General features: G+C 51.5%; 2 protein-coding genes across 4 annotated transcripts; both read right to left on the bottom strand.

Annotated features, from left to right (window-relative positions):
- Nucleotides 487–11,667, bottom strand: LOC110405934 (syntaxin-binding protein 4-like). The gene is made up of 10 exons (XM_021411778.1): nucleotides 11,597–11,667; nucleotides 11,054–11,139; nucleotides 10,290–10,410; nucleotides 8,172–8,313; nucleotides 7,906–8,012; nucleotides 7,319–7,472; nucleotides 5,870–5,942; nucleotides 3,467–3,564; nucleotides 771–867; nucleotides 487–533 (listed from the first exon to the last, which is right to left on the bottom strand). Exons 1-10 carry the CDS (start codon nucleotides 11,665–11,667, stop codon nucleotides 487–489), a joined length of 996 nt encoding a protein of 331 aa, XP_021267453.1.
- LOC110405773 (ras-associating and dilute domain-containing protein-like) lies at nucleotides 14,121–25,332 on the bottom strand. 3 transcript variants are annotated; one of them, XM_021411430.1, is made up of 6 exons: nucleotides 25,153–25,332; nucleotides 22,277–22,350; nucleotides 18,165–18,260; nucleotides 17,371–17,440; nucleotides 17,001–17,075; nucleotides 14,121–15,728 (listed from the first exon to the last, which is right to left on the bottom strand). In XM_021411430.1, exons 2-6 carry the CDS (start codon nucleotides 22,341–22,343, stop codon nucleotides 15,614–15,616), a joined length of 423 nt encoding a protein of 140 aa, XP_021267105.1. In that variant the 5' UTR covers nucleotides 22,344–22,350; nucleotides 25,153–25,332; the 3' UTR covers nucleotides 14,121–15,613. The 3 variants fall into 3 exon arrangements, with proteins under 3 accessions (XP_021267105.1, XP_021267103.1, XP_021267104.1); XM_021411428.1 differs by lacking the exon at nucleotides 25,153–25,332 and adding an exon at nucleotides 23,734–23,907; XM_021411429.1 differs by lacking the exon at nucleotides 25,153–25,332 and adding an exon at nucleotides 23,734–23,905 and having other exon boundaries at nucleotides 15,636–15,779.

Here is a 27,278-nt window from a genome sequence, read left to right as displayed (position 1 = left end):
TGGGCATCTCCAGGGATGGGGCACCCACAAGAATTTCCTCCTAACATCCAACCTAAGTCTTCCACACCTGCCCCTGCACAGCCCCACAACATCAGCTCCTCGGGAGCCAGGCTGAAGGATGAGCCCTGGCCCCACTGACCGGGGAGTGGAACGCCGACGTGTCCAGCAGGCTGGCCACCTCGTGCTGCGTGAAGAGCACGGAGCTGGAGTCCAGGCCGGCCTCGTCCAGCTCGTCCTGCATCACATCCCTGAGTGCTTGGAGGAGATCTGCAGGAAGAGGACAGGAGAGAAGAGCGTGAGCTTGGGGAAACCCATTGGCTGCCAGGAGTGGGTTTAGAGACAGTTATAAGTATACGTACTCTAGGTATATATATAACTATAATTTGGAATCGAGTATTAGAACACCATGGTTCTCAGAGTTCTAAAAATTTTAACCCAGAGCCGCATTTCCCTGCCCCACGTCCCTTGCTGGGCTGCTGGTGTTCCTCACTTTTCTGGCTTGCACAGTGCAATCCGAATCGATGGCTTCAGCACTTTGGAGAAGCACCGTATTGACCGGTGTGAACGTCAGGATTTGGTTTGCAGTCAGGTGCAGTGGGGAGGAGGCACCCCTGGTGTCTGCTACTTACTGTAACTGCTTTGAGCTTACACCAGTGCCCAACAGAGTGTTCCTGCCCGGCCCGCTGCCTTCCAGCAGCTGTCTCTCTCCTCTCTCAGCCATCACCAAGGCTGCACAGATGCTAAAAGCCCACGGGGAGCTGCCTGCTCACCTCCATAGGCCACTGTCCCCTGCGAGTCCGTGGTCAGGCTCTGTCTCAGCTGCCTCTTCTTCTCCTCGGTCACCTCCAGGCCGAGGTACTGCAGCACCTGCCGCAGGAACAACAAGCACTTAATAGAAAAATACAAAAAAAAATGAATGCTTTGAAGCAGGGGCTGGGAGAACACGGTGCTGGGTTTCTCCTGGAAGTGGCTCCAGGCATCAGCTCCTGTGGGAGCAGGGTTGGGCTGGGTTTCCAGTCTCTCCTTTCCTACAGCTGTGCAGCAGTGCCTGTTCCAGGAGATACGTTCACGGCACTCCAAGAACATTTTATGCAGATGGCAAACAGATTTGCATCTATTAAATGGGCAGGAGCTTTATCAAATGCTTGGAGCTCTTTCTCTTGCAGCCTGAATCGTGCTTGGGATTGAGAGGATAAAAACTATTCACAGCGGATTTCCTGAGGCAACAGGAGACATTCAAATACTTTGCCTGTTCACTGCACCTATTGCTCTCATTATGAGGATGCTCTGGCTCCTGCAGATATTTATCAGCCCAACCCCTGGGCACTGTACAGAGGTGGCTAAACCTGTGCAAACACCACTTTGGTGCCAGAGGCAATGACAGAAAGGCTTTAAAAGGCAAAATCAGGCTCAACAGAGAAGCTGAGAATGAGCTGGGATTGAAGTTAAAGCTGCACCCATGTCTCTTGCTCAAGGGTCCCACACTCCACGTGGGTCCCCCCACTGTGTCCTGGTGTGCACAGCGTGCACCCCTCCCAGAGCTACAGCAGCTGCCCCTCCCAGCGACGGTTTCTGGAAGAGAATTTCAAGCACCCAAGCTCCTCACGTTGCAGAGAAGCAGGTTTACAGCCGAGGCAGAGGCAATCCTACATCCTGATCTTGGAGAACAGGAGGTAGGGTAGAGGATAGGAAGGGACAGAGTATGGGATGGGATAGAGGAAAAGGGATAGGACAGAGAATAAGATGGGATAAGGGATAGGGTAGGGTAGGGTAGGGTAGGGTAGGGTAGGGTAGGGTAGGGTAGGGTAGGGTAGGGTGGGGTAGGATAGGATGGGATAGGATGGGATAGGATGGGATAGGATAGGATGGGATAGGATAGGATGGGATAGGATAGGATAGGATAGGATAGGATAGGATAGGATAGGATAGGATAGGATAGGATAGGATAGGATNGGATAGGATAGGATAGGATAGGATAGGATAGGATAGGATAGGATAGGATAGGATAGGATAGGATAGGATAGGAGAGAGGAGAGAGGATAGGAAGGGATAGAGGATAGGATAGGATAGAATAGAGGACTGAGGTTAAAGGAAAGGATAGGGGATGGGATGGGATGGGATGGGATGGGATGGGATGGGATGGGATGGGATGGGATGGGAGAGAGGATGGGAATAGAGCATAGGATAGAGGGTAGGATAGGATAGAATAGAAGATGGAGGATAATGGACGGGACGGGATGAGGTGGGGTGGGATGAGGTAGGGTGGGATGGGATGGGATGGGATGGGAGAGAGGATAGGGGATATAGGATAGGACAGAGGATGGGAAGGGATAGAGGACAGGATAGGACAGATTAGAGGACAGAGGATAAGGGATAGGATAGATGATGGGATGGGATGGGTGAGAGAATAGGGGATAGAGGATGGGACAGGGGATGGAGGGCAGAAGATAGGATAGGGGCTAGATGAGAAGAGAGGAGATCTGCAGGTTTAGGAGAACACAGCAGCCCGTGCTCAGGCAGGAGCCGAGCCCCGCGCTGCCGGGCGGTGGCAGCAGATGTCCGCCAGAGCCCCGCATCGCGCCTGGGCTGAGCGCTCCCGCACTGCCCCTAAAACACCAGAGCCCGGGGAGGGAGGAGGAACGTGCACCCCAAAACCAGAGCGGGGAGCACGGCCCCCATGACAGGCGCTGTGCAGTCGAGGGAACGCGCTGCTGGGGGCTCTGGGGCTGCCTGCAGCGCTGGGAGGTGGCCAGGAGGAACCAAGGCTCTCCCAGCGCCTCTTGGCACGCAGCTGGGATGCTCACCGCACCCTGCTCTCCCTTTGGAGCTTCTAAGGCTGGACACAACCTCCAGCAAACTCCAACTGAAGAGCCGAGACGCAGGGTTTTTCCAGACTCTTCAGTAATGATGGGATTAATTAATTGCTGCACGTGAGCAATGTGAGGCCACCACGGAAATCAGCTCTCGGGGCTCTGCGCTCCCGAGCCGTGTCTGTCCCTGGGCGGCTGCGGGTGAGGGCGGAGGGGGCTAAGGCTGCAGCAGCCCCTGCTCAGCGTGGGGTGGTTTGTGCTGCTCAGGCACAGCAGCTTTATTCTGTGCGAACAGCCAGGCTGATTCCCTCCGACTATTCCTACTCCGTGTTGCAATTTTTAATCCCTCTGGAAAGCGAGTGACACAGTGACCTCGATGCTAACACCTGGTGCAGCTCTCCCACGCCCAAATGCAACGCTGGTGCAGGATGGAAAGCTCTCAACCCGTTCCCAGCTCAGCACCAGGTTTTGCTGGGTCCGCTCTCAGCTCAGGGCCAGACTCCTGGAGCAGCATCACAGGCTGTATGAGACCACCCACCCACCCTTAGTTAGTATTCAGCACAGGGATGGTCTAGTACCACGTCCATGGGTGGTTTTCTGTGCAGAGCACGCCGGGAGGATGGGGAGGAGATGCCACTTTGGGACCATGCACTCACCAGCTCCAGCTTGCCATCCTTGAGGCGAATGTGGGGATCCAACGCTACTTTGGGTTTGGAGCCCGTAGTTGCTTTCAAGGTGGGGGCTGAGCAGGGTGCTGAAATGCCAGGGGGAAACGTTAATGGAAGAGTGCTTGGGTAGAGGAAAGAAGTGCCCGCAAAGCACCTTTCAGGTTACATAAAATAAAATACGCATGCAGCAGAGTATAATTGAAGAGTGGGATTGATTAAATCTGGTCCCAGAAGCCTGAATCAGGCCGGTGTTGGAAAGATTGGGTGTTGGTGGGGGGATGGAAAACCTGTACTGAAAGTGGGCTTCCTCGTGGTTTAAAATGGGATGTTCCACCTGAGGACCATGGGCTGCAGAAAGGCCACTGAGGAACTTTCCAGCCATGAGTTTTTGGGGTCCTGGGATCTGTAATTGTGGTGATATGCTTAAAAGAAGAAATAAATCTGCCTGGATCTTGCCTACTCTGATTGAGGAGAACTGAAAGCCAAGGAGAAAAGTTGTATGATGGGAAGCCTTGGCTTTTCACAGCACGCATGGGATAAAGCAATGTGGAAAAATACTGATGCAAAACTTCTTCCCTCCCCAAGACTTCAAAAAGCCTTGAGCTCCTTTCCCAGGCTGCCTGTGCAGGCTGTTGGGGTGGGAGCTGCATGCACTGCAGGTGAAATGTTTCTGTGAGAGGACAAAGGGCAGCAGCTGTGCAGGTCAGAACTATCTCAAGATGGGGAGAAGCCTCTGCTGGCAGCTGGCTGCTCCCTGCAGGTGCTGTCCCCAGAGCTCAGTGGTGGTACAGGGCCCAGATAACACTGCCATGCTCTGGCACTTGTGCTCCTTCATCCCTGGAGGAAAACCCACAATTAACCATAGCGAACCATGACATCCCCTGGGAGAAGCTCAGGACAGCTCTGCTCACCCTACAGCATGGCAATCTCTCATCGTGCCAGCAGCACGGGATTCTCCTTGAGAACCAATTCTTTATCCCTGCCTGGCATCTGCTTTACAGCCTGGGCCCCCACCTCTGGCCGAGCCCCTCTCACTGGTGCCCAACAGAAGCACGGCGAGCAGCAGCAAGCTACTGCACACACCTCATCCTAATCCCAGTATTCCTCTGCTCTGCTAATGGCAGCAGCCGGGAAGCAGGAGGAGGTAACACATGGGGCAGCAGGATTGGCCACTGGCACTTCACTCCCCAAGTTCAAGGGCAGAGCTGTTACCTCCGAGCATTGCTAATCAGGATTAGCTCAGCGAGGCTCTGCTACCAGCTCTGGAAACACGGATATCCAGGGTGTCTGCTGGGCTCCCACCTCCAGGCACCCCTGGCCCTGGTTCCGAGCATGGCTTGCTGCTCTTTCAAAGCCACTCTTCTGCTTTCATGGGTGACAACACCGACACAAAGCCTTCCCAGCACTCGGCATGAAACAAACGCGTGCAATGAAATCCCCCAGCTAAGGCAGGAAGCGATTAGGTCATCGCTATTTTGCTGGATTGCCTCCGTGGCCTGGGGGCTTGTTCCCCATCGCCAGGAGCTCTGCCTGCTGGTTGTGGCCATGCAAAAGCCTCCTTGAAACCAAGGCTGTGCCTGCTGGGGACTCACTAACGTGGTAACAAAGCCCACCTTTCCAGGTAGAAGTAACTTCTGTACCACAAGAATGTATGGTATCTTGCTGAAGGTAATCTCCCCAGGCCATGGATCATTGAGATTTCCTGTGATTCCTTTAGGGAAAGGTGAAGCTGCATGGGAATCTGAGCTCAGCACCCCCATGGCCAGCCCCTTGGGGACAGCACGGGGCTGTCCCACCAGGTTACCAGCCCACAGTGGGCTCAGAGCACGGGGAGGAAAGACAGCACGAAAAAGGAAGCAAAAATAAAGCCTGGATGTAGAGAGAAACCTGACTATCTCATCTAGAAGCAACTACTCGATCTGAACAACTGAGAGCAATCTGAATGCCTGCACAATGCCTGGGACTGCCACGTACAGCACCACTATTAGGAACTCGCCTTTTTGCTCTACCATGTCTCCATGGGATGACTCTTTGTTCGTTCCCATCGGAAGGGAATGCTGCCTGCAAGGATCCTTGCACCTGGCCAAAGGTGCTGCTGCAAGCAAACCCATGGCACAAGTGCTGTCTCCTATTGCCAGTAGGAGACAGCACTCCTCCAAACGCCTTAGTAAAGAATTTTGCTATTATGGACAAACCAACGTGGGCACAACAACTACCTGCTGGGCACACACCCTTCCCTCTCTCCTACTGGGGTGAGTGTCATTATCACAACATCAGACTCCACTACAGCAATAGAAATGCTGCTGGAAATGAATCTGGTTGTCCTCAGCACCAAGGAGCCGCAGCTGTGCTTGTTGCCAGCACAGACCCCACGAGGAGCAGGGCTCTTACCTGAGACAGTGAGCTCTGGTGGGCAGATGTCTGGTGACAAAGAAGGCACAGGAAAATGGTTTTCGTGTCTATTCTAGAAAAAGAAGACAAAGAAGGCACAGAAAATTGCTGAGCGTAATGTGGTGGTGTAAACACAGAGCAGAGGAGCTCAGGAGAGAGCAACCCAGCTGCCCCTGGGCCATCCCAAAGCATCTGCACACAGAAGATGTGAGTTCCTCATTGTCCTGACTGCAATTGAGAGCTGAGGATGAGTTAGGCTTCCTGATCTTTCTCCATAGGGGTTCTCCTTAAGGCTCTGCACTCAGAACAGCAGTGAGGTCCTCATTCTGACCATGGTCAGCTGCGTCACCCATAACATAACTCTCAGAATGAGTGTGACAGGAAGCAGAGATGCATGCCCACCCTTTCTTGAGCACCAGCCCATGGGCTGGAGCCTGAGGATGAAGGGAAAGGAGCCACAGCACAGCTGAGCTGAGACTTCATTCAGAGTTCCATCATTCAGCAACAAAGAGAGGAAAGGAGAAATTTAATTCCAGCCAGCGGTGTGTTTTCACATACACAGTATTACACAAGCACACCTTCTGCTGGATGATAAAGCATCTCTCCATACTACTCAGCTACAAATACATAGGCTAAGGCTGACTTTCATAAGCATGCCTGCAGCCTGGCACAGCCAAAGGCAACGTGTGCTTGGCATTCTTGCAAGTCTGTGTCTCCACAGGGTCCAGAAAGTAAAACCTTTTGGGAATGACGCTCATACAAAAGGAAACTCCATCCAGCCTTTTCTCATGGCATTTTAGGTGGGAAAAGGCGGGTGATACACCAGGCATTGCAACAATCCAGGAATGGAATGCTGACTGCACGCAGCCCAGCCACAGGCCTAAATTATCGTGGGGGTTGCATGGTTAAATCCTGTCTCACCGTGCACAGCTCCAGCCCTCACCTCTGCAAACACAGCGTAGAGCAGTGCTGCCCGGGAAGCATGAGCCTGTCTTATCATTAGGCTGGAGAGGAGCAGACACGGGCTGCTTAGGAATGCTACAGGTTCATCCTCATCAGAGGGCTTGAAGAACAAAGAGTCGCTGCTGCCTTAGGTAGGAAACTAGATCAAACCGACTCTCGTAATCCCTTCCAGCCCTATGGCTGCCGGGGAATGAGATGCAGGTTGCTATCCACGGAGTGTTGTTTTTTAAACCTGAGACTCCTGAATCTGCTCTGGATGGAAGCTCCGGAGACAAAACTCCCATCATTCGCCCCACACCCAAGACAGAAGGAACAATATTTCAGCTTCAAAATACCCGATTGCAAAACAGAGCCACATACACCAACACTACAGACTTCTCACAGTCTAGAAGGAGTACTATGGAGTCCCTAAAAAAGGTTTTTTTTTGATCAAAGGAGGATCACAGGACTGTGGTCTGTGGTCTCAGACCCAAATTTTCAGCCTACCTCTGGGGACCTCACGTGGACCTTCAGCCTGCAGGAGCTCAGCCCGTTTCCCACTGCCTTCGGTGGTGGTGATGGGATGTTGTTATGAGCTGACAGTCCGGGATGTAACCGTCCCCTTCCAGGAATAAAGGCCACTTCTGTGTTTCCCTCATGTCTGAAATGAGCCACAAGTAGAGAATATTTTAAGACTGAAAAAAGTACGGCTGAAGTTTGTAAAACCTTTATGCCCATGGTTCTTTCTCCAGGGTGATCTCACTTAAGCCAATGGAATCAGCACCAGTGTAGCGGGATCTCCACTCACTTGTTTGGCCTTGCTTGTTGGGTTGCTTGTTTGGCCTTAAGTTCTATTGTGGAACCCAGTTGGGCAGTGATGGGGGATGTTCATGAGGACAGAACATCAGGAAGGTCTGTGTTACACTTTAGGGTGGTCCAGGCTGCCAACATTTCTTTGCATCACAGCCATTTTGAAGTGTCATTCAAACAAAAGGGCCTCCTGCTTCCTGAAGCCAAACGTTGGTAGGACATTAGGGGTTTCTCCCCAAGACTGTTACACCGTGATGATGATAGGAGATGTACTATGTGCCTACCTGAATTTGGCTTTTGCAATAATTTTTCTGGCCTCTTCCAGTGTGCTGCCCACCAAAGAATCTCTGTTGATAGCAATGAGTTGGTCACCAGGTCGGAGCCGACCGTCCTAAACAAAGAGAAAGAACGCTAGAAAAGAACGGCCCTCTGCACAGCACCTCCTCCTGCAATACAAATCTCCATTAGTCCATGCAATGCATTATTCAGGGCAGCTACAGCTTCTAGCAGTCCTCATTCAAAGGCACTGAGGGTTTCTACGCTGACTTACCTTGTAGCAGTCACCGTCTGGCATCAGTTCTTGGACATAAACCATGGGACCATCAGGCCTGTTGGCTCCCCCGCTGACCGTAAGCCCTAAGCCAGAGGACTTTGCAATAGAAATGCTCTGGATTCCTGATTCAATGGAGTAGCTGCAAGGGAGAGAGGTTGGCAGGTGACGCAAGGTGACCTGGTTTATTTTCCCATGTCTCTGGACAAACTCTGCCTGGTTCTCTTCATGCGTAGGGTCCTCCCAACTTCTCCTGGTCTTTTCTGCCTCTGCATCTTTTTATCCACCCCATGTGGGAGGGAGGAGGTGAGGACTCCATTTTCTTAGCAGTGTTTATCATTAGGAAGGTAATTGCCTTGCCTAATCCCAGAGGTGGGGAATACTTGTTTTCATTTAGGAAATAGACAGAGGAAACTAAAGGTTCAGCCGGTATAGAATCAGCACCCTTGTGCCGAAAGCACACAAAGAATGAATGAGGTTACCATTCCAAATCCAACCTAAATCACCAGATTGGCTAACTACTAAGCATCCATAGCAGGAGTCAAAGTGAAGCTCAGGGTACACAGCTGACTTGATGTCTCAGCCAAGTTTGGCCTCAAAGTCTTGCAAGATGCCCTGGGAATCAAGCTCTCAAACACCTTCATGGCAATAACTACCACATGGTGAGTGCTCAGAACCCCATGGGAAAGAGCAGCGTGCTGCTGTGCTCTGGGCTGACAGCAGGCTGTGCCTCAATGCGCCGTGCTCCTTAACCTTATGAAAAATCATTGCTCTAAGAAAGGCAGGACCCCCAGAGGGGGTTAGCTGAGGAGGGAGGATGCCTGCTTTATCCAAACCAGCTGCCAAGGAGATGAGCTGGCCTCTCCTCTGAAAGGGTCTCTCACTCCGTGCAAGCAGCTTAAACCTCTGGTGCCAAATATTTGTCCTCTGCAAATCCCTAATAAAGGGCTGATATTTAGCAAGAGGATTTACTGGTTCTGCAGTGAGGCCTGATTCTCTGTAGCAGAGACTTGGCTTGTTTACACTGCCAAAGGAAGAGGAGCTGCGGGCCCTGGGGATGAGCGGTCCCAATTCCAGCACTGCTGACGCCCTTTGCATCGTGCGTCTCTCGAAGGGCAACCCCACGCACCCTGGAGAGGAGACTCGGCCAAAAACAAGCTCTGCCTGCCCAAACCTCTGACCCTGCGAAATATGAAAGGGCCGGGTGACCACATGAAAACGCACACTCCAGGAAATGCTCCCGAGGCCAAAGGACACGGTGTCTGTAGGCGGCCACGGCTCACAGCAGCACTCGTGCTCTCGTTGCACCATGTCGGCATGCCAGGAGCAGGGCAATGGGAAGTGTGCTCCTCAGGCACCTTCTGATGGCACCGGTGGCCTCGCAGAGGTGCTCAGTGGGCTTTGGGGAGGTGGTGGTTACCGTCCTCGTGGTTGGTTGGAAGCCACAGCTTCTCCCCACGTTTCAGAGTTGGGGGGAGAGGAGCGGTTGCGTGGTTAACCAGAACCCAAATGTGTTGATTGTTTTGTTGGGGCAGCTTTTCAGCTTTCGGGGTGCAGGCTTGTCAGGAAGAGGGGAGCTGCCACTGTGACAAGGACATCTAGGGGAGACTCCGGAATGGGGACTTCAACAGTTATCCATTGTGGTGATGCAGTGGTACAGAAGACATGAGGACAAACAAGCCATCCTTTGAACGCCGTAGGCATTTTCTGTTTTTCCCTCTAAAACAACATTAGACATATGGTGGCATCTTCCCAACCAATGTGTGGTCTGGAGCTCCTCACTTTTTACTGTGCACGTCTCCTTAAAGGGAACGCATTTGAGAGGGGACACCCACTCCCTTACAAAGAACAACAATGCAGAAGCCAAGCACTGAAATGGCCCAACTATTTCCCACCAGCTGCTCACCGAAACCAGGGCATGCAAGCCTTAGAAAACTTGGTGGTGCAAGGTTAATGGTTGGACTCAATGACCTCAGAAGTCTTTTCCAACCGAAATGATTCCAGCCTATGATTCTATGAAAAGCTCCACGGGCACCTTGCCCTGCTGACTTCTGAGAGCAGATCTCAGTGGTGATGGGGTCACTACGCCGCGGCACCCCGAGGCCTGGCTGTACGTACTGTGCGTGGGGAGCGTGCGCCGGGTTGCCGATGAAGGGGCCGTGGGAGCTGGCCGGGCTCAGCAGCAGCGGGCTCTGGGAGCGTGAGGAGGAGCCTGAGGATGTGCTTTCCAGGTATCGACCTGAACAGCAAGGTCACAGTCAGTTCAGGGAGCAAAAACACACCAGTGCCACCCTCCTGCTCAGCTCTACTGCCAGCAGCCGGTACTGGCTTTCGAGCTCTTGGGGGAAACCACATAGAAAAGACATATTGCTTGTGGAGAGGAAGCATTCAGCATCCTCAGCACAAGTCCAGCATGGGGCTGTCACCCCAATACCAACCACAGGTGCCCCAGAGAAAGGGCAGCCAGCCTTCCATTGGGATGCCAACACCTTTTACCCCCATGTATATGTGATTCGGCATACTGGCACCTAGATTAGGTTAACCTTGTCCCTCATTAAGCATTTTCCCTTTGCAAATGATGGGTATTGCTGGGGTTACTGAACCAGAACTTCAGTTGAGTCCAGGTATCTGGAAAGCTGTTACAGCCCCAGCTCAATTCTCCCAAAATACACCATGCAGGTGCTGGCCTGCTGCTTCATTCTGCACAGGCACTACCAGCCGTGCCCTGGGGATGCGCTCAGTGCTTGCAAGACATCACATCCCTCAAGCCTTCACCCAAACCAAATCAGATCAAAACTCCTTCAAAATAATGCTGAGACAAAGAAAACTCCCTTGGCAGAGGGATGAAGGGCAGCCGTGGAGCTGCTGGCACCGGTACTCACTGCCGCCGTGCAGGACAGGTGAGCTCCGCGCGGAGCCGGTGTTGCTTTGGGAGCCAAACTTCTCCAACAGCTCTGAGAACTCTCTCCTGGAATGAAAAACATGGGGTGGTCAGCAACTGCTGCTCAGAACCTTTTCCCACCCCCCTGTGTGACAGCAGTGCCCTCATGCAGTGACTTATTACCAAGCCCATAGGGCTGGCTCCCTCCAGCACTGGAGAGCATGCAGAGCATTCTCACACCTAAACCCTGCAATCTCAAGAGGTTGTCTTCATTAATGCTTTGCTTCCAGGCTGAGTTTGACAACACCTGTAGGTCCTTGCTGAGCCACGACCACTTGTGGACAAGAGGTGTTGCTTCGCGACCTTCCTTTCAGCAAACAAAACACGTGGAGTTCTTAAGCCATCAAGACCCACCATTAGCCATGTTTACCAGCTCTTGCATCATTTCTGCAATCCTTCTTTGAGCTGCCGCGAGCCTCTCCCATCTGTTTGGATGAGGAGGCACAGAAAGGGGATGCTGGGGTCAAGCACCAGCCTCACACACTGGTCCACGATGTGTCTGCTCGTTGGGCAGCGCAGCCGCCATTCCTCTGCTCCTGTGCCATCCTCTCCCATCATAACCCAACGCTTCCCAGCCAAGCCAACCTTCACTCAGGGAGTGAAGTCCCAAGGCTGACTCATTTCTTCCAGGTGTCATTACAGGCAGGGGAGAGACCCTGAAATTGGTGCTTCTGTGGCAACGGCAGCGTTAGGTGTCCGCTTTGAAGGCAGGAGGGAATCCCCATGGGAAGACGGGTGGCTGACGGCACAGCCACATGAAAAGCCAGGTGATGAGCGGCCGGCTCTCGCTGCTGACAGCCAGTCCTGCCCAGCACACAACCTGCAGGAAAGCAGCTGCAGCAGTTTCCTCACCGAGGAGCCTGCTCCTGCACACCGACAGACGTTGTGTCATTGGCATGCCCCACTGGGATGGATGTTGTGTGTTATTGGCTAGGTCAGAGTCAGCAATATAAAATGATGAGTGAATCATCAGCTCCTTGGGATCCTGCTGGAAGTGTTCTCAGTAATTGAAGCCTTCCCATTAACAGCTGGCTCTTTAACTAACTTCAAAGCACAATGCCTGCCTTATCTCATATTGCCATCAAATGTATGCCTTGTTCATTCCTCCTAATGCTACTTCTAAATCCAAGTATCATAGAACGCTTAGTGGAATGTCTCAATGAATCCAAATATTATCGGCTCTGTTGTCTCTATCAACTAAACCTGTGACCTTAAAAGAAGACAACCGGTTTGTTCCTAAACCTTGCCTCCCATAAAGCGATTCCAAGTGGGATTTTCACAGAAATAAAGCACTGAACAAGTTGAAGGAGAGCTTAGATAGATCCGATAGGCACTTAGTGGGGTTTGGGAAGACAATGGGCACCATTCCGACAGCAAACCACAGCTTGTCCCTGCATTTCAGAGAGGAGGGAGATGAGCAGTTGTGTGGTTAACCAGAACCCAAAGGCACTGACCATTTTGTTGGGGCAGCTTTTCAGCTCTTGGGGTACAGGCTTGCCAGGAAGAGGCAAACTGCTGCCCTGACCAGGATATCCAGGGGTCACCCAGTAATAGGTACATTAACAGTAAGCCATTCCAAAACCTCACATCCATAAAGCTACTCCAGCTGGAAGTTTCTAGTACTAAACACTGAAACATGTCCAAGCACTGAATAAGCTGAAAGACAACTTAGATCCTACAGCAATAGGATGTTGATTTCCCATCCTGTGCTTTCCTTTGGATAAACCTTGAATGGATCTTACCTTAGCAGAATTTTCTCCATTTTCCAATAAAAACCCCTGTATGTTCATAGGGCATTTAGATCCCCATTTGCTGGTAACTCCTGTAGTGATGGATGGAGTCATCCCTCTGTGACCTATTGTAATGGCAGGGCTAACTTGCTGCAAGCTAATGTGCTATTTCCAGTGATTACCTAGCCTTCAGCAGCTGGCTTTTTGTTTTGGGCTGGGTGTTTCTGTGGTCATCCATTGTTACATTTTCCCCAGATAATAATTCAGCAGAGCATGGGACAGGTTATGAACTTAAAACAATGGCTACAAAATTCTTAGTCAATGCAAATACAACTGGTCCAGCAGCTCCTGTGTTCCTTAGCCCAGCCGAACAATGCAAGCCCAATCACCAGCCCGTGCTGTCAAACCCTTTGTTACGGGCTAGGGCAGGCAAGGCTTGGGCATTCTTTCTTGTTATTTGAGTTTTGTTCATCCACAAAGTGAGGTGTCCAGCCCAGCTGCTCGCTGGAGGGACGGGTGACAACCTGTGTCACACGCTGCCCTCCCAGCTCCTGCTTTGTTGGTCAGTACTGCAAGCAGTAATTCCACTGAAGGCATAAAGACTTGATTCACTTGAAGCTTAACCCAGCAGCAAGCAACTCAATTTCTGGTTTGAATTTGCCAAGAATTATTATTATTATTTTTTTTTAACTCAGTGTTGTATTTGAAGAAGAGAATCTGGAGAAGAGATCCAGGGAGAAATGAGGGCAGCCCTTCAGTGTCTAAAGGGGCTGCAAGAAAGAAGGGGACAGACTCCTCAGCAGGGTCTGCTGTGATAGGACAAGGAGAAATGGTTTCAAACCAGAGGAGGGGAGATTTAGATTGGCTATAAGGAAGAAGTTTGTTACAATAAGTGCAGAGAGGCACTGGCACAGGTTGCTCCATCCCTGCAGGCACCCAAGGTCAGACCGGGTGGGCTCTGGGCACTGATGGAACTGTGGGTATCCCTGTTCATTGCAGGGGGGTGGGACCAGAGGGCCTTTAAGGGATCCTTGCAACTCAAAGGATTCTGTGATTCTATGAGGGATTTGCAATTGGGCAGATGAAGCCCAGTCACTGAACAAGTGCACTGGAGGAATGCTAAGAAAAGAATCTCACTTTGTGCTTTCAGCTGCTAAGAGACTTCTGAAGTCATCTTTAATATTTAGAATGTAACCCTTATTCGAATGTTCTGAACACTCATTTCCACTGGACTAAAATGCCCAGCTTAATTAAAAAAAAAAAAATGGGGCTGTATTATGCAAAAAGTTCATTCTGACCATCCCTTCTCCAGCTCTTTTTCACCAAGCTGGAGCAGGGCAGGGCCTGGAACCATCCTGCACCAAGCTCAGCCCCTTGGCGTGGGGCTGGATGATGGGGATGCCAGCAGCAGGCAGCTGTGGCGGACTCTGCAGCAGATTAAGCAGCAGGGGTCAATCTTCCCACAGAATATTGTTGTTTTATCTCATAATACCCTTTTGTCCTGCCCTTTTGTTCTTGGGAGAACAAAGGGTGAGTCCAACATCAAAGGTGACGTGTGAGCACCGCGTCTGGAAGCCTGAGCCCTGCACCAAGGCTGGGGAGAGAGGAGCCTGTGACACTGCACACATTAATAGCGTCTCCGTAAATAAAGCCTGCAGGGCAGCAGAACCCTGAACCCGAAGCACTGCAAGCCTGATGCAAGCAGCCAGCAAGGCCACTTTCTCACACCCATTGCACAGTGGCTGTGGCGTTTCTATCTCTCAGGTGGGTGATGCTCCATATCCATGGAGCCAGGCGTGGGTCTGGAAAGCAGCCACGGGCATGTGGGCTTCCTGGCTTTGGGGTGAAAGTATGTGTGCTTCTCCTCTAGGAGCAGCTAAAGAGCCTGGGACATCAGGCTTGCAGCAGTGAATGTTTTCAGGCTGGATGGGCTCTGGGCACCCAATGGAGCTGTGGGCGTCCCTGCTCATTGCATGCAGCAGGACCAGGCAGCCTCTCAATGTCCCTTCTGACTCCAGCCATCCCGTGGGTCTGAGAGCAGCCACAGGAGCTGGCCCCTACCCACAGCTGGAGCTCGCAGGGTGAGGGGATCACCTCGCATTTGCTCCAGGCATGTCGCAATCACTGCATATGGAAAGGCACGATGAGCACATCAGCCCGATTTTGACGAGATGAGCACACTCATCGTGCACAGGTGTGTGATCAACTGCTAGCTACGCTGTGCTAGGAGGTGCAGCAAGGCTGTCTCACAGTGATAAACCTGAAAGACCAGGATGGTATCAGCACAGCCCACGGAAACAAGGCACTATTGTAACTTTCAGGCTGAGGAGGAATAAACAGTGATTATGCGTATGCAATAAAAATCATCCTCATTAGCCAAAGAGGAGCACAAATGAAATGGGATCCAACCGTCCTCCAAACCCAGCGCGTCCAGCTCGAAATCTGAATGTTCTGCTCCAAGCCCTAGCATTACTGCAGCTCTCTGCAGCACGTCTGATGTGCCAGGCCGAAAGCATGCATCTTATACATGCCAGGACTGAGTTCCATTAACAGCACAGGTAATTGGGGCCTATAATTAACTTCAGGGACAAATAATAGCGTTTATAAGTCAAATTCACCCAAGGGCAACCACGGCAAAATGCTACACAGCTGAGTCATGGGGAAAATTGGCAGGCAGGGCGAATCTGCTTCCAAACCCAGAGCCATCGCCTTTCCTCCCCCGCCGTGCCTCGCACGCTGGGGGTTTGCAAAGAAAAGCTGCAGGGTGGTGCTCAGCCTGCATCCCAGAAAGCTGACATGGCACCGTAAGAATCCAGGCAGATGTGAGGAAAAAGAAGAGGCAGGAAGTAGGAAAAACCCTTCCTCCTTGTTCCGCAGCCCTTCGTCCTGGAGATACGTAGTCTGTGAGATGATTATGTAAGCGAAATCTCTGCAAATCTTTACCAAAAAAAAAAACCCATAAATAAACTGCTTACTTCCCCCCCTGTCCCTCCGGGTAACCTTTTGCAGATTTAAGGGATGAGCAGACGGAGGCTGAGCGCAGTGCTGGAGGTCTGCCTGCCCCCGGCCAAGCTCTGCACTGCCTCACACGAGCTGCAGCCGCAGCCAGAGCCACGCGTGTGGATGCTTTAAGAACCATCTGCTGCAGTTTACGATATTAGGAGGAGAGGTCGAGGGGCCTGAGCAGCTCGGAGCAGACAGAAATCAATGAAGGCAGAACTGCAGCGAGCTGCGTATCCCTGCTCACATCGACCTGACGGCCTCACCCGGAGCTTCCCCAGCGCCTACCGAGGGACTCACGCTTGGTGCAATAATTTGGGATGCAATTTCCACTTATAGAGCACAATAAAAAAAAGTAGTCCGTCATTAATACCAAATGCTTCTTCTACCTGAATATAATGTGTCTCAGCCCTGTCATTACAGCACTCTCACTGCTCCGCTAAGGGAGCGATGCTCCATGGCTGCTGGTGCATAAGAAATGAAACCATGGTCCCTGACATCCCGGTCTGGGGTGTGGGTGCATTGAGCAAGCAATGGGGCGACCTGCAGCACAAAGGTGCCTGGCTTTCCCCCACTCATGTCTGTGGTTCCTGGTGCACCTCAACATCCCAGATGTGCCAAAAGGAGAGGATGCTTTGGCACACTGCTCCGGATCTCCCAGCGGATGTGAGCGTCTCATCTCTTGGCTTTTCACAATCCTGCCCTCCTGACACTATCATTATCATCCAGCCAAGAGCAAACTGAACTCTTTCCTTCTCCTTTCAGCGTCTCAAATCACTTCTAAAGAAAGCAAAACCTCAAGGGGAGAGGTTCTTGTGGGGAGAAACAACCCATCCTCCCTTGGGAGGGAAGAACCCATCGGGGGAGGCAGTGTGAAGGAAGACCCTAACTCAGTGCAACTAACTGAACAGGAAAGAGAAGATCCCACTGTCCTTGCACATCTTCACCCGGAGCTCTGTGCAGGACACCATAATCTGGAGGCAACTCAACACCACACAGCGGTGCTGGAGGAGCCTTCCCATGCCCGTGCTGCCCTCATCCAAAACCCTTGGCCACCTCTATCTTCACCATGGGCCTTGAGTCCAGTCCCCACAAATACTCTCCAGGTGCCAACAAATGCCTCCAACACTCATCCCGGTGCAAGATGCCACCCCTCACCTGGCATCATCATCACGGGCTATCAGAAGGCGCATGTGGCTGGTGGCTGAAGCTGTCCTCAGGATGTCCACGGCCCTGTGGGATGAGAACCACCATATGTCAACACCGGGTCCGAGCAGGGCTGCTTTGTGCTCACCTGGCTGTATGTCACAGCTCACACCAGACTGGTCTATTTTCACATAGAACCTTCTCAATTTGATAATTCCTGAGTTGGCCCTTGGGAGCAGTGCTGGGTACAGAATCTCTTTGCTTGCAACAGAGCACTGACAAAGCAATGCCCTGGTGTCCTCCACGCAACCTGCAGCCTAAACCACTTCACAGAATCACACAAAACCAAGAGGAATGCAAGATTTCTGTCTGGATACGGTACCTCTCGCTGGTAACCCCAATTAGAGAATCTCCATTGACCTCCAGGATCTGGTCTCCTGGCTGCAGGCGCCCTAGAAAAGAAAACTAATGGATAAAAACTGCAGAAAATACAGCTTGAAGGGACTTGGAGAGGTTGGGCTGTTCCTGCCTTTGCTCAGAGACAGAATGAAATATGCATGGGTCGCTCTGAGATGCTCAACCAACCTGTTTTTCAAGATATCCTTAGATGAAGTTTCTACCACGTCCCTGAACAACTCTGCCAACATCAGAGGCCTCCCATGCTGTAGGGAGGCACGAAGGCAAATGCAAAAGTGACATGAAGCTTTTGCTCAATTCAGTTTAAGGTCAAGAGGAAAACCCACGAGTGGCACCTCCACCTGTTCTTGATTTTCCTGCTTTAGTTTGAAAAAAATGATGTAACATTGGAGGAAAAAAAATCTTCTTGGCTTAAGTTCTAAAAGGTGAACTCTGCAGACCCTTTGCCTAATACCCGCTGATCTGAAGGACAAGTCATCTCATGGCCGCACGCAATCTCGTGCGATCGCTGCAGGCAGCAAAGTGGAGTGAGCTTCGTCTGGCGGGGATGGAGCTTGGCTTAAAGATGCAGAGCAATCCTATAAATGCTGCAGAGACCAAGGGCAAGGCTGCCCTCCTTCATTGCAGTGATTATCGTCGCTAAACCGAACTCCGCTGCTGGAAAATCCAGAAGGAAACACCCAAAATGCCCAATGAAGCAGCATATAGAATATCCTGCCCTCTGGCTTCTCCAGTTACCCCCTTTCATATTTCACTCACCATCAGCATAAGCAACACCCCCTGGCAGGATCCTCTTGACATAAACTCCATATTCTTCTCCGGTGATCTCCTTGATGCCGCCGATCACCTTAATTCCTGGGGGAGGAGAAGCACCGTGGCACAAAGGCACACTCTTGGATCTATGACTTGTTGCAAGCCACCCCTGCAGTAAGTCCTGTGTACCTCCTGTGCTACACCAGCAGCAGGATGAGGTCAATAACATAGGACAGAGGCCAAGAGCGCCTGGGAACACATCCTCCACTTTGGGACCAAGCGTTGAGGAACACTCAAGCAAGGAGCGACTGCCTTCCAGCAACTGAAAATTCAACATTTGCAGTTCAATTGGTCACTGCTGGGAAAGGGCACGATTCTGCTGCAGGTGCTGCAGCCAGTGTGTACGTCTCTGATGAGACCCATCGAGCGTTGTCATAGAAAAGCACAGGGGTGGTCTTTGGGGCTGTGCTGCTCCCCATACCCCATGGGTGCCTTCACCACGTGCTGGCACCGTGCGGCCACGTCCCCGTCAGCACACATAAGCTGGCTGGAAGAGGCACAAGAGACTTATTTACCCACTCTCATTAAATCCCACTTGGAGGATGCAGGCTGCAGACAGAAGGATTAAAAAGCCTGGCTTTAATTAACAAATCTGCCCCGGGACCCGCCGGTCGGGCATTTTGCTGCTGTGGCCAGGAGGGCAGGCTGAGGACAGCAGCAGGGACATGCCCCAGCGTTGGCCCCAGCTCAGGACCTCTGGGGACAGCAGCACAGTGTCCACCCGTTGCTCCCCTCCCATTGCAACCTAAGCCTGAAGGGCCTGGCAGTTTTCAACTACCCCTGGGGAAAGACCTCATGTTAAAATTGTGTTTAAACCCAGACTATCATAATTTTTCATTTTGGCCACATATGCACCCATTGTTCCTTCTCCCAGACAACAATATGGGCAGTGAGGCGCTGGCACAGAGAGATGGTGGGTGCCCCATCCCTGCAGACAGCCAAGGTCAGGCTGGGTGGGCTCTGAGCACTGATGGAGCTGGGGGTGTCCCTGTTCATGCAGGGGGGTGGGAGCAGATGGCCTTTAGGGGTCCCATCCAACTCAAATGATTCTGTGATTCCATGAACCCCAGCCCCATTGGACTGCCGTTATGCAAAGCGCATCCTGTAGCAGCTGGCTGCACCATGCCCACCAGTGGAGATGCTGACCCATGGGTGTGACAGTGAGTGGCAAAGAGCCCTGGGGAGCATGGTCACACCTGGGGGAGTCCCAGCATGGGGATGCTGTGCCACGAGCATGGGCATCACTCTGGGCAGGGACACTGGAAGTCCAGGTGGGGGGCAGAGAGGGTTGGTAGCCCAGATTACCGATGAGATATCTGGGGATGGCAGCACGCATCAGGGAAATGAGGTACAGATGCACACCCTGGAGGTGGTGCAGCTGGGAGAGCATCCAGCAGCACTGTGATGCCCGTTCACCACCCCCTCCCAGGTATCAACTGAATAATGACTCATTTCTTTTTCGTGTCTGCAAATCAATTGTAATAATGGCTTAATATAGCTGAAGTATCTACAAATCCTCCTTTATCCCCAACAATGTCAGGGGAAAATCCGATCTTGTTATTAAAATCAGTGATTACTCACAGCATTGCTCCTAGCCACACTCGAATTTTGGCAAGGGGAGAAAAAACCACCAAGAGAATCCTTTTCTCTCCCTAAACAAGGGAGTGTTGCACCAGGGAGCCCTCACCCAGGCCAGGGGGTGGCACGGAGCAGTGGGACAGTGTGAGGTGACAAACACAACCTGTCCCATGGAGGGGTCCCAGCCCAGAGCAGGCGTGATGCTTGGCCCCACCATCCACTGCCCCTCAGGGTTTTGTTTGGGATTTCTGCAGCTTGGCAGGCATTCCTGAGAGCCCTCATGTTTTATAAACACCTATTTCAATTGAGTTTATATCTGGAACTCAGTTTAGGTAAATAACGGCTCTTTAATTATCACAGCATCAAAGTCCCGGTATAATGCTTATTAAGTCATACTCAGGGCCAGATAATCTAGCCTATTTTAGATCTCTGTCTTTAATCTTCCTATTCTGGCAAAGGTCCTGGAGCTGATTCTGGTGACCCCACTAGTTTCTCTCTGCAGAAAAAAGACTTATGGGGAAATTCCAGGTGGGAACGCAGCTTACACAAACCAACATGAAGTTTCCTCCAGATTCCTGCCAACCCTATATATTTCTCTGAGACCCGCGAGCTTCCCTGCTGCATCTAATCCTGCTCCCACTAATGCCAGTGTCGCAGTTCTCAACTTCTCAGCCTTATAATCTCACCTGCTCCCGGCTTGCCAGGCAGCTCTGCACCACGGGTCAGGGGTGTCCTGGCTAATCCGGTTGTTTGGCCCAACAGCCTTCATCCCTGGGCATCTTAGCAGCATGGGGTCCCTTCCAAGCATGGGAACCCCAACCTTCCTCTTCCCTCTTCTGCCACCTCACCCCTGAAATTCACTTTCTAGGGGTACCCCAGCAGCACCATGCTGCAGTCCTGGCAGTCAGCATGGGGTGAGGCTGCCTGCTTCTTTGCACTTAAGCTAGCAATGTTCAATTACATTTCCCGTAATCCCTCTGTTGATCTTGCAGCCCCAGCCAGCTCTTTCACCTGCAATCTGTCCCTTCCTTCAGACAGAATTGCTCCCTTCCCTGTCCTAAGAAGATGAAGGTCAAGATAATGGGATCTCGGCATTTCTAAGAAATGCTCCTTAAGCATCACTTCCCTTTGATGACGATCCTTGAATTCTAAACTCTGGTTCTGGAGCTGCCAGGTAACCGCTTTGAACTCCTGCCCAGGTTCACATGTGGGTTCCCACGCCAAACCATGAAGCCACAGACTCAGGCCAAACGCTGACCCATCTCACCAGCACCAAGCTAGCTGCTGCTGCCTGTCAGAACCCAGGCTGCAGAAACAGCTGGATCTGCAGGGAAGAAGCATGGAGAAAGGCAGTGATGGCACTGGAAGACCCACACGGTTACACCTACCAGCAGCATGGTGCAAGACTGCTTTCCTGGGTCTCCTCCCTTAACGAGCTAAACTAACCCAACAGCTAAAATCCCATCAACTCAATCAAATCTACCAAACTCATCAACCAGATATACCTCCTGAGATAAAAAAAACAACCAGCAAGAAAAGGAACTTCTCCAAGTTCTCATGGGCCTCATGAATGGAAGGCCAAGAGAGAAGAGCCAGCAAATCCACCCCTGTGCAGAGGAAATCCTTACTAGCCAGGAGCTGGGAACAACCTCTAATTAACAGGTGGTCTCAGGAAACCTGAGGATGTTGGCTCTTGGGATGGGTCCCCACTTGGTCACCTAGGGACCTCAGGGGCTCTGCAGGATGATTGGCACCAGGAGCACAGAGGTGAAAGGAGATGCTATACTGGATCCTTTGCAGCTGACTTCTATGAGCCTAAGGCGATTTCTCACGTTCAAATGGGTATGGCCATCTCCTTTCCCTTTTCCCTGTGCTTTGATGTTTGGTGCCCTACAAAGGATGGCTGACTCACTGCGTTCACACTCATACCTCTGGGCTGGAGTTTCCAGTGGGATCCAGCCTGCTCTTGTGTAGCCCCATCTTCAGAGCCTCCTTGGGCCATGGCACTACTGTCATGAGCATGGAAAGTGCTTGGAATTTTTTTTTTTTTTTTTAAATATAGAGAAATCAAGTTCTGCAGAAAGTTGTGAAACACCTTCCCCCCTCCATCCTACTCAGACCCTACCCCAGGGTTCCCATGCAGCCATCAGGGCTGCAGCTTCTTGTATGTCACCAATGGTAAATTAATCAGGATTTTGACCTTATTTTAATGCCTCAGCTATGAAAGGTGCTGTCAGATGCTCAGCACATGCAGGTGCAAGAACCAGTGTCAGATTTCATAAGGTTAGAATGGCTTAGATTGGAAAGGACCTTAGAGATCATTGAGGTTCCCTGCACGGGCAGGCTTGTAATCCAGAAGATCAGGCTGCCTAGGTCCCCATCCAACCTTTCAGATAGGGAACAGTTCATAACACTAATGCTGTGACATGAGGGATGCTGGAGCTTCCCCAGGTTCAGGTCTTCTGGGGCTCAAGACTCACCCAGTCCATTGGCACAGTCGTAGAATTCAAAGCAATGCACAGTTCGATCCATCCCATATGGTCCCATGAGTGTCCTGGGGGAGAAAGGAGAGACATCTTTCTTTCATGGGCTACCACAAATTGCCACCCATGTGCTCAACAAACCCAAACAAACCAGAGCAGCCCTACCACCACACTGAGGGGTTTCCATGGGATGACTGAGAGGCACCAGCTGAGAGTCACATTGACATATTAAACCCATGCTGGCAAAATGCAGCCCCCCTGCCACCCCCAGGGGTTTATGCAGCTAAATGAGAGAATATGTGCGGTGCTGGACATCATCCTCCCCACCCAGCAAAGCTGATGGAGCTGTCTGTGATTCATTACCCCAGATTAACAGGGCTGGACAGCTGTCCAGCTCTGTGAAATGAGACCAGGGCCAGACCAGTGTTCCAAGAATATACCAGTTTCACAAATAAACACATCCCATAATGAGGAAAACCAGGCGAAGCCTACGGCCAGGTTTTGTAACACAGAGTAGAACACGGGGAGGCAGGAGCTGTTTCCCCACACCTCCATCCCTCTTGCAGGGATCCGCTTTGCCAAGTTGAGAGTTGCGGTTTCTCATCGCAAGCCAAAGCAGGGAAGAGAGCAACCGAAATCTTCCCTTTCCCCATGCCAAGTCACATCCTACCCTCTCTACATTCCTTCCTCTCCTTTCTATTACTTTTAAATTTTGGTGTAATGAAGCCTGGCTTCAGAACATTGCTCCTGCTCTGCAGGGTCTGCTATTCCCATGGAAAAACATTGGTGTGAGCAGCCCACAGCCAGGCGCTGGGTTATCAGCTGTGGGAATGCTCTCCCAAAACACTCCTTTTCCCAGGAATTTCATTTGCAAGGCAAAAAACAGAGCTTCTGAATCAAGATCAGGTCCTGAATTCTCATTGGGTGCAGCTGAGGATGGACAAGGGAGCACAACACACAGCTCTGAGCCCAGCAAGAGGGGAATGAGCCTCAGGGACTTCTCCAATCAGCCCTCCAAAACACCTCTCAAAATATCCAGCTGGGCAGTAACACCCACTGCTATGGACTGGGATGGAAGTCTTTCTCCTCGTTAAAAGCCAACCCCCCCTTGATGCTCTTGCAACGTTCCATGCATTCAAGACACCAGACAAACAGCTGGCCCCATTGCGCACTGCCAGAAGACGGCGATTGGAGGGTGCCCAGCAGACCATCCCAGCCCCAACCCCAGCTGGTGATCACCACCCTGATTTTCCAGAGTATTGTTGAGACACCACCACCAGGATCAAAAAGAAATGGCTCAAACCAAGCTGAAACGCAACGCGAGGGTAGAGGTGTCAGTAGAGCAGATGCCTGCTGATGCCATCAGATGTCCCCGACTCAAGGAACCCAAGACCCATTTCAGGGGATGCCCAGAACCCCCCCACGTCCCCTCCCCGTCCTCTCCGCGGTGTCACCTGCTGATGATGATGGCTCCCTTGTAGAGCACGGAGACGGCGGGCATCTTGCTGGTGGCGGCAACCCAGCCCGGCCGCTCCAATTCGGCAGGAATCCGTTGAAGCGAGGCAAAATGGGGAGGGCAGGGGTCACGTGGTGCCCCCGTATGCATGTTAATTCCACCCAACATTAACACAGATCAGCTAAAAACATCTCCAACTTTAGATTAAAGCTTACGCAAGCCAAACAGAGCCAACGCTGCCCATTGCGAGTGCCTTCCTGAGCGGGCGGGCACAGAGCTGCCCCAGACTCCCCCCCACCCCCCCAGGAATTAAAAGAGTGGGATAATTATTTGGGTGCATCCTCTTGTTCACCTTCAGGCACACCCCCTCCAGGGTGGAAGGGCAGCAATCAGTGCAAGGCACGCATCCTCAGCATCCCTAAAGACTTAAAATCCGTAGCAAAGCTTTGGAAGAAGTAACAGACTGTAGTACTCAGGGGTTTAGTTTTGGAGGGTTTTTTTTTCCCCCCCGTTTGATTTTCTTTTAGCATCTTTTCCAGCCCACAGCATTTCCTACTTAATGGGAAGCGAGTTCAGCTGTCCCTCTGCCCATCAGGAGGTCAGAAGGATGTTCTGCCCTTAGACAGCCTCTTCCACCTCCATCCTACCGTGCATCCCCAGCCACACAACGGGGTGTCCCTGGTTGGTGGGACATGGAAACATGCCCCCCCCAGACCACAGGCACCAGAACTGGTGGCACAGTGCATGTCCCACACCCTGGGAGAGCCAAGCTCCATTAATGGGGTCTGCCTCCTACTGTTCCCACAACTGGGAGCTTCAGGCCACACATCATTAATTGGACCATCAGCACACCAGTCCAGCCCAGCTGTGGATTTGATGCAGGCATGTTTGGGGCTGTAAACACTCTGCCAAATATTTACTTGGACCTGATGTTGCCAGATGCTACTTCTCCCATGCATGAGTACCAAACACAGGAGTTCCCCCGCTGGCTCTGAGCCACCTTGATAGGCAAGGAGGAAGTACTTGCAGAACAATGAAAAACTAAATACCTCCTTGTGCTTTAAGCGTGAGATGCTTTTAGGTGCTTTTCACCTGTGGGAGTGCACATGAAATACTAGAAGCCCATAGCAGGCCCTTGGGTAGGCAAAGCTCTCTAGATACACAACTCCTTTACTCAAATACTGATCTCTCAGAGAAAGGATACCAACTAGACACTGAACGTCAATACAATCTGGTGATACATATTTGTTTATGTGCACCACACCAATGCAAGGCACTCAGCATCTACCTTACACAGTGTCACACAATGGAAAGCCCAACAAAACAGCAGAGCATCAAGACTCCACACCGCAGCAAGTGAGGATCCACTCAGATGCAACAGCAGTGGGCTTAGAAATAAAGGAAAGAAGCTACTTACTTTCAGAAGGCTCATAAGACCCTCAGGTAGGCAGGGATCTCCAGCAAGATCCCCTCACCTCCATTGCCAACCCTTACATGAGGTCTGGAAAGGGATGGATCCTGGCTCCACTCCTTCTGGTCACTCAGGTGCATTGCATGCACCTGAGCTCCCCTGGGTTGGCCCTGCCTTCCCACCAGGTGCTCAATCACTGCTTCAAGCTGTGACTTAGCATTTCCACTGCATACCACATGAAGGATTTGGTCAATAGGACCAGGAGCAAAGCAGCCAGAGCATGAGGGTCTATACAGTGCCATGTCCCACTCTGCCCTATAGCTGGGGCTGGGAGCCCTGTTGGTGATGCCCTCCCCAGCCATCCTGCAGATGTACTCCAGGGTACAGAGCACCCAAAGGCAGGCTCCACGGAGAGTGTCCTCCCACCTTGTTGCTCAGGAGCCACCTTCCACCCATCCCATCATGGTCCCAGTGCCAAGTTCTGACCCTGAGCAAATTGGTCAAGGACAGCCAGGGGGTTTTGTGGCTTCCATGTGGAGCACAGCCTCTTGGGGGCCAGGTATCTGCCTTGGGCAGGACTTTTTGGCAGCTAATCTGGTGCCACCACCCTTCCAAGGTTACATGATGGTCAGCACCGATGGCCCTCCTAGTCACAGCAAGAGACTGCTTCCAACCCGCCACTGTATTCAACCTATGTTGTTTTGTACAATTTTAGGAAGTCCTTTGGGACTTCTCATGGATTAATTCACGGAATTAACCTTTTGACTCACAAGCTGGAGATTTCTCTCGAATAAATCAGTGCAGAGCCAGAGGACGTTCAGGTTGAGTATTAGGAAACATTTATCCTCAGAAAGAGCCATGGGGCATTGGCACTGCTGCCTAGGGTGGGTGGGAGTCACTGTCCTTGAAGATGCTCAAGAACCACAGGGATGAGGCACTGAGGGATGTGGTCAGTGGGCATGGTGGGACAGGTTGGTGATCTGAGAGGCCTTTTCCAACTGGAATGACTGTGATTCTATGAAAGGGATGGCACAAGAGCTGGAGGCAATGCCTGCAGTGTTAAGTGGGTGTGTTTGAGGTTTGGACATTCAGCATCTTCAAAGGCAAACCCTACAGCAGCAGTCGCCAGAACGCCCAGCACTGGGGCCACCCAGAGCTGCCCTTGTTCTTCCCGTACGCTGATGGCTTCCTACTGGTTGGGGTGAGCACTGCAGTAACACACACATTTATCTGCTGACTGGTGAAATAAACTGACATCCAGCTGTCTTATACAGAGAAAAAAGCCAGACCTAACTTACAACAAAACAGCTCCAGAAGTGTTTCTGTTTCTGTTGGTAAGAATTAGGCTCATGTTTAGGAGGGATTTATAAACCATGTGCAGTGTGCCCAAGGGTCTGACCCTGCTCTGTGTCACTGGTGCTGAAGGCAAAGGGGACGTGCCCCACGCACAAGCTCTTCCCTCAGCAGGAACCCAGCTCAGTAGCCCAGGATAGCCCAGGTCCCACATCCCAAGAACCTCCTGACAAGAGTTCACATTTTTCAATGAGTTTGTGAATGGAAAGTGCCCACATTCAGGACAAATTAACTGCAGGCCTGGACAGACTGTAGATGTGTGCTTAGCTTGCACATCCACATTTTAATCTATTGCTAGATAATATGAGTTTTAGTGACATTGAGATTTTTGCTCAAAAAAAAAACCCCAAAAAACCCAACAGGTAATATCAAATGTTGAGTGAAGATATACCCATTGGCTGTAATTAACACTTGCATGCAAAAGCAGGGATGGGTGAAGCTAAGGGCGGCATCGAAATAAGTCTTGGAACAGGACAAAAAAAAAAAAGCCAAGAGCAAAACATGGCATGGGTCAGACTTGTTTCTAATGCATTTTTCTAAATGATCATGAAGGGGAAAGTGAAGGGGAAGCACAGATAGGAGCGGGCCATGAAGCAGGGAATGGCAAAGGGCCGCATCCCGCAGATACCAAGAGGAAGCGGGTGCACAAGATGGGGGCAAGGCTCGTGTTTCTGGGTCTCAGAAGAAAAGAGGATGGCTCGTGCAACCCAGAGCACAGCAGTGGGGCTCAGGGCTTCCAAACAACCATTCTTCCCTTTGACACGGCACATGGAGCTCCC

Source organism: Numida meleagris, chromosome 13 (genome assembly GCF_002078875.1).
Source record: "Numida meleagris isolate 19003 breed g44 Domestic line chromosome 13, NumMel1.0, whole genome shotgun sequence".
NCBI classification, from domain to species: domain Eukaryota; kingdom Metazoa; phylum Chordata; class Aves; order Galliformes; family Numididae; genus Numida; species Numida meleagris.
This window is presented reverse-complemented; position numbering and strand designations above follow the sequence as displayed.